A 6,560-nucleotide genomic window follows, 5' to 3' on the forward strand; every position below is an offset into this window, starting at 1 on the left:
AGCCGGCTGGCCTTGAACTGACTCACCTTCCAAGTGCTGAGATTACAGGAGTGTGCCACCATGCCTGGTTCTTACCACATCTTTTGACCATCCTTATAGTGTGGATGGGATTGTGGTGTATGTGAAAAGGAGAGTGGGAAAGAAGTTGGATGGAAGTTTACATGTCCTGTTAGATTTCCCGTCACTGGGATACAGATACCCAACATTCACAACTTGTTGTTACTTGCTTGAACCACTGGTAGTACACGCATGACTGTCCATTTGGCAGCCTGTACCACTTGCAGTACAAAACGATCTAACCATTTTTCCTTAGTCTTTTTACTAATAAAATTAGTAAAAATCTATAAAGGGACCAAGTCTGGTTAGTTGCTGGAATTTGAATAATTAGTGCCTGGGCTACAAAGTGAGTTTAAAGCCTGAACTGCATAGTGAAACCCTCTTTCAAGCCAAAGAAAACAAATGAAATCCTCACCCCAAACCAGAAAAAAAATCCAAGCCAAAGTCTGCTAAGATTTAAGCAAACTCTTAGTGTGTCATCTCTAAAAATCAGACAAATTACATAATCCCCAGGTACTATAGCACAAGGAAAAGATTCCCATTCTAAAAAGAAGAAATAGGGAGATGAAAAAGAATTAGACCTAAAAAAGATTGAAACCCAGCAAGGCAAACATTAAGTCCTACAGCTTTATAGAAGGTATCTGGAGCATATTTTAGTGAGAAGTGAGTTCCAGTGGGCTTGTCTAGCCTTACTCCTATGGCCTGTCTGGTTGCAACTCATGTAGTATTTGAGCTGGCTCTGCTCACAGTCCACATCTTTCCTTAGTAGATATTCCATATTCCTGGCAACTTCAACTTCATTCCCACAGCATCATGCTAGTTTCTCAGTGGCTTTTTGCTTGGTTTTCCAAGCCTGCCTTTGAAATCTGGATGGAATCCTCCCTGACCCCATAACTCTTAGCTTCTGCACATTGGTAAAACCAGCCTCATATAGATGGTGCTAAGATCTGCTTCCTATGGGAAAAGTAGTGGGGCCTTTTTGGGCCATGACTGCAGAAGCTTTAGTATTTGGATGGATGAGTTCTGGGGAACCATTTGCCCAAGTGGCTTTCTTGAGAAAAGCCAGTGATTCTCTTTTCAAATGTTTAAACTTTTACATCTTTGAGCCTGTGATGGGTAGGGTCTTGCTAATTCCTGAGGAGCCCTGAAGGCATCATACTTTTTGTTCTGTACAAAGTACTTGGTTTCTTTTTTAATTGACATCTCTTCACTCACACCTCTGCTCTAAACATTAAACATTTTTTCTGGACCATATTTTTTTCTGCTCTGATTTTTATGCTTGAATTCACACTATAAATTTGGCTGAAAACAGCCAGTAATACTCATTACAGCTTGAATGTTGGGCCTTCTTGGAAATTTTCTCTACCAAATGAGTCTGTAGCCCTTGTATCCATTCTCTGGCAGGCTCAGGACATGTGCCAGACATAGACCAGTTTTATTTTTTGTTCGTTTGGTTTTTTTTGTCTCCCCAGAGTGTAATGTGCATGACCTTTAGTTCAATGAAGAAAATAATCCTCATTCTCAACTGGAATGGTTTGTATATAGATGTTCCCGCAAGAGCCTTGTGATCATAAGTTGGGCTTTTTGAAAGGTGATTAAAATATGGAGGCAGTATAGCTAACTTGCTGTTAGGAGATGGTTTTGTAATCTGAAAGGTTGCATTTCCCTTTAAGCTCTGCCTCCTGTCTGCCATGACCTGAATAACTACTATGTCCCTCTGCCATGCAATCCTGCCTTGGAGCCAGCCAACCACAGTAGTTCCTTGGTTCATAAACGCTTGTGAAACAATTTGGTTTACAACAGAAACATCAGGCAAAATTTTGTCTGCATTGAGTGATGAACATTACCATGATTATCTTTTATATCTTTTTCATAATCATGAATAGATTAAACTTGTGAACTGAGGTACCACTGTGTTTTAGGTCTCCAAACTAGATTCCCACTCAACTAGGAGAAAAACTTCCCAAGTGAATCTCTTGTGCGTACCTGCAGGAACACGGAGTTCAGCAGGAAGCCAACAGTTTCCCCACATGGCTCAACCTGCAGAGAACTAATTCTGCAAAAAACGCAAGAGATGTGCTGTGCCTGCCAGCACCCCCCATGCTGAGCACTGCCATATCAGCTAGCCCTAGACCCCCTACTCAGACCTAAAATTTTGTACATTCTTGGCAATATCCCCCTTCCTTACCTAAACTCTATAAAACATGCCTCCTTGCCCTTTATTCAGGACCAATGGCCTTTTTGCTCTTGGCCCAGCCATACCTGTCTGCAATAAAATCCTCATTTCAGTGGTCCTAACTGTTCCTCCGTTTGTCCTAATAGTATGGTCTAAAGATGTGAGCCAGAATAAGTCTCATTTTTAAAGTGGTAGGTGTTAAGTATTGTGTCCCTGTGATGAGGAAAGTAAAGTGCCATCTGAAACCTCATGATCCTCACCTTTACTATTTGCATTCTTAGTATCTTGGTCTTCAGAACTCTGACAAGAACTGCCCATTAATCTTAGTGTACAACATTTTCTGGCTTCTCTAGCCAGCATCTTCAGACCTTCCTAAACTACTGCAAACCAGTTCCCAAGGCTTCTGGTCAAGCCACATGTTCAGGTACAACTGCAACAATGACCTCATTTCTCTCATCCCAATTTTTTTTCTTTTTTGCCTTTTTGAGATGGTCTTGCTATGCAGTTCAGGCTGGCTTTGGCCTCACTTTGTAGCCTCTTGAGACCTCACTGGTCTCAAACTTGGCAATAATCCTCTTGCCAACAGCTTCCCGAGTGCCAGAATTACAGGAGTGTGCCACCATGCCTGGCTTCCAATTTATTTTTTCAGTACCAAGAATTGAACCCAGGACCTTGCACAAGGCAGGAAGGCACTGCACTGTGTGCCACTGAGGTACATCCCTGGCATTCATCACAGTTTTTTTTTTTTTTTTTTTTTTTTTTTTTTTGTCTTTTTCCTTTTTATCGGTACTGGGGATTGAACTCATGACTGCCTGCTTGCAAGGCAGGCGCTTATGCCGCTGAGCTAAATCCCCAGCCCCTCATCACAGTTTTCTATATTAGCTTTCCTATTGTTGGGACAATATCCAATACCTGCAATTAGAAAGAGGAAAGGTTTAATTTGGCTTATGGTTTCGGGGGAGTCAGTTCATGGTTGGCTGGTTCCAAGGCAAAAATATGTCGAAGGAGCCGGGTGTGGTGGCTCATGCCTGTAATCCCAGCACTTGAGAGGCTGAGGCAGGAGGATCATTGCGAGTTTGAGACCAGCCTGGGCTACAAAGTAAGCTCAAGGCCAGCCTGAACTGCATAGTGAGACTCCGTCTCAAAAAAAGACCAAAATATATATATATATATATGTAGAAGGGTTTTGGGGGAACAGATGCTTAGTTCATGGTGGCTAAAAAGCAGAGCAGAGGACCAGTGACAGAGGAAGGGGTGATAGATTAGGGACCAGACATAGAACCTAAGATCATGCTTCTATGGCTCACCCAAACACCTAAAAGTGTGCTTTACTAATCCCCTATGCATATCCCATGGCACTCAAGTTCACACAATTAACCACTACATTGTCTTACTGTTGGTCTGTTCCTACAGTGGAGGTTTTTGTTTTGTTTGCCACTGAGGATTGAAACCAGGGCCTTTGCACCGGTGCTATATCCCCAGCCTCCTACACTGCCCCCTATTTAGAGACAGGGTCTTGTTGTATAGGTTAGGCTGGCCTACCACAAGCCTCCCAAGTGCTGGGATTACAGGTGTGTGCCACTGTACTGTCCCCTAGCCCTTTTTTATTTTTTATTTAGAGACTTACTAACTCCCTGAGTTCCCAGGTTGAGCTGGGACTTACCCTTCTGCCCCAGCTGCCCAGAAGAGTGCATCATAATGCCTGACTCCACAAATCAGTTTTGCTAGGCTCTTGGAGGGAACAGGCAGGAGAGGATCAGTTATATCTGCTGCATCTGCTAAGCATGCTGGAGGAAGTGAAGCTGGAAAGTTGTCTTCTAACCACAGGATGGAATAAATTGGTACCTGTTTGTCACTGCAAATCTCCTTCCCCTTTCAAGGCCAGAAAGGCCTTACAAATACTTCCAGGAAAAACAAGAAGCCTTTACGGAGACTGTTCATGGGGAATCAGTATCACTGGGCTACAATCCTCAGTGCATTTTGCATTTCCTTTTGGAAGCAAACATAACATCAAGAGAAGAAATAGCTGCCAAAATGTGTTTCCTAGTTTACTTTGTGGTTGGCAGGTTTTCTGGGTAAAGTTTAACCCTTTCCTCAAGGGATACAGTGGGCAAGAGGGCTGTTAGGGATAATTTTAAGGTCAAACCTTTTAGGTTAGCAAATGGTGAACAGAAAGCATATTGGGAGCCAGAGGACCTAGGAATAATGAAATGAGCTTCACTTGAGCCTGTGCAGACTTTATTTATTTTTTGAGACAGGGTCTTACTATGTAGTTTAGGCTGCCTTGAACTCACTAAATAGCCAAGGGTGGCTTTGAACTCTTGCCAATTTTTTTGTGTCAGCCTACCAAATGCTAGAATTATAGACATGCCCCACCACACCTAGCTTGTGTGGACTTTTTCTGTAGCGATGCGAATTAAACCTAGTGGTTTGTGTATGCTAAGCACGGGCCTTTCCCCTGAGCTATACCCCTAGCCTGTGTGGCCTTGGGCAATGTGGCTTACCTTCAGACATATGCTTCCATGTGCAGGCTGGGTGTAGGAAAAGCACAAGTACAAGCCAGTTTTCCATGTATTGTATATTTTTAAAAATCAGAAATCGAAGATGAGTTAATTGGCTCAAGGTGTTGAATGTGGAAACACCCTTCTGGGGAAGACATCTCAACAAGGTTCCAGGTCAGCCACCAGGTAGGGATGGGTGTCCCTCAGAGCCTTGAGAAGCAGGTCCTTGCATCTCAGGTCCCAGGATACAGTAAAGCTGTAGAGCTTCCTCATCTTTTGCTGACTGGTAGACTCAGCCCGTACTTGCTGGTACTGCTCATCGCTCAAGACAGTGCCATACAGGGCATCCAGCAGCCCATTGACTTCTGAGACCCGATAGATGAGTGCTTGCCGGTGCTGGTCCACAAAGTGTTGTGCTGGAATGAGAGGAAGAGGTGAGCTGGCACCTAGGGTGGGTGCCAGGCCTGTCTCCACTGAACACTGTTGTCTTCACAGCTTCCCAGGGCACCCTGAAGAGAGGCACTCAGTGGGGAGCAAGTGTCAGTAGGTGGGTTGGTGGGGTTGACCCAGCCTGGTTCTGGCTATGGGACAACAGCCTGTGCAGGGATGAGGTAGTGTGGAGCTGGAGAGGGGTTGGGGAGATGAGACAGGGTGTGGGGGTCTCACCTGGCTGGGCAGCTTTCCGAGGAGGGTCCCTGATTGCAGCTGGGGGAGCTCCAGGGCCTGTAAACAATGAATCATATATCATTCCTCTTTCCTTTTTTGCACCATCTCCAGTCTTTGGGGCTGGGGTATCCGTTTGGTGGTGATGCCAAGTTCAGGCTGAGAGAGGTTCCTTTTCTCAGTCAAGAAGCACACACCCCTACCCCAGTAGGGACATGGAACTGGGGCCTGCACAATGAGCTACATTCCCGTGTTTTTTTTTTTTTTTTTTTCTTTTAATTTAAATGTTTTATTTCGATACGGTCTTGCTAAATGGCATAGTTGCCCAGCTTGGGCTTGAAACTTGTGAGGCGTGACCTACCCCTCTTCCTCCCTCCCCTCTCCCACTGCTGTACGAGAAACAGAAAGAAGAGGAACCATAGGGGCAAGCCTCCGTGTTTGCTGGGTGGGAGAAGCTGGGGGCTGAGGATGAATCTGGGAGTGCTCACCTTCGCGTCTATATTCTTGCAGCCGCTCGGCCAGCTCCTGCATCCCCATGTTGCAGAGCACGGTGGCAGTGAGCTCGGTGCCATACTCCTCCAGATAGTAGCTCACGAGCTTGTCACTGAGATCTATGGCGTCCATGAGAGACAGTGTCCCTCGCGGGATGCGCTCGTAGCCGCCGCGAAGTTGCACTGTGAGCAGCTTCAGCTTGAACTTCTTAAACTCCTCGCAGGTCAGGTTTTCCAGCACCTCTAGGATGGCATCGCGCGCGCCTGGCATGGTGCCGGGGCCTCAGACGGCAGCTGCCACCGCCACTACCGCCTCTCCTTCGGGCAGCCTTGGGGATCCGGAAGTGGGCTGTGGGGCGGGGCCGGGTCGCTCCACTCCTCCGCCCTTCCCCTCTGCCCCAGCTGCTTGCGCCTCGGCAGAGGCTTCCAAGACTGTCCAGAAGCCTGATTCAGCGGCCGTCCGGGGCATCCCCGGGTCTCAGCCTCCCCTGGGCTCAGAGGTGCGCAGGGAGTGACTGAGGAGGGCTGGTGCCTCCCTCTCTAGCACAGTGCGGAAACCCGTGCTTGTCTACATACACCTTTTGCTTGAATGCAGAAGCTTAGAGTATGGAAATTCTAGAGCCCTGAAATCTCCACTTTTCTTTGAACCTTAGGTTCTTCTCAGATCTTAGC

The 6,560-nt window shown here is 46.2% G+C and overlaps 1 protein-coding gene across 1 annotated transcript; it reads right to left on the reverse strand.

Annotated features, from left to right (window-relative positions):
- Nucleotides 1-4,796: 4,796 nt before the first annotated feature.
- LOC100734858 (apoptosis-associated speck-like protein containing a CARD) lies at nt 4,797-6,247 on the reverse strand. Its single transcript, XM_003478254.5, has 3 exons — nt 5,886-6,247; nt 5,401-5,457; nt 4,797-5,150 (listed from the first exon to the last, which is right to left on the reverse strand). The coding sequence occupies exons 1-3, from the start codon at nt 6,157-6,159 to the stop codon at nt 4,894-4,896; spliced, it is 588 nt and encodes a 195-aa protein (XP_003478302.1). The 5' UTR covers nt 6,160-6,247; the 3' UTR covers nt 4,797-4,893.
- Between the last annotated feature and the right edge of the window lie 313 nt (nt 6,248-6,560).

Source organism: Cavia porcellus, unplaced genomic scaffold (assembly GCF_034190915.1).
Source record: "Cavia porcellus strain 051 isolate PalLab524CR breed Dunkin Hartley unplaced genomic scaffold, mCavPor4.1 scaffold_16, whole genome shotgun sequence".
In the NCBI taxonomy this organism is placed as follows: domain Eukaryota; kingdom Metazoa; phylum Chordata; class Mammalia; order Rodentia; family Caviidae; genus Cavia; species Cavia porcellus.

Coding starts and splice junctions, on each gene's coding strand:
- LOC100734858 (XM_003478254.5), bottom strand. CDS start 6,159: ATGCCAGGCGCGCGCGATGCCATCCTAGAGGTGCTGGAAAACCTGACC. Junction 5,458..5,885: donor GCAAGAATATAGACGCGAAG/GTGAGCACTCCC, acceptor CATTGTTTACAG/GCCCTGGAGCTCCCCCAGCT. Junction 5,151..5,400: donor TCGGAAAGCTGCCCAGCCAG/GTGAGACCCCCA, acceptor CTCTCATTCCAG/CACAACACTTTGTGGACCAG.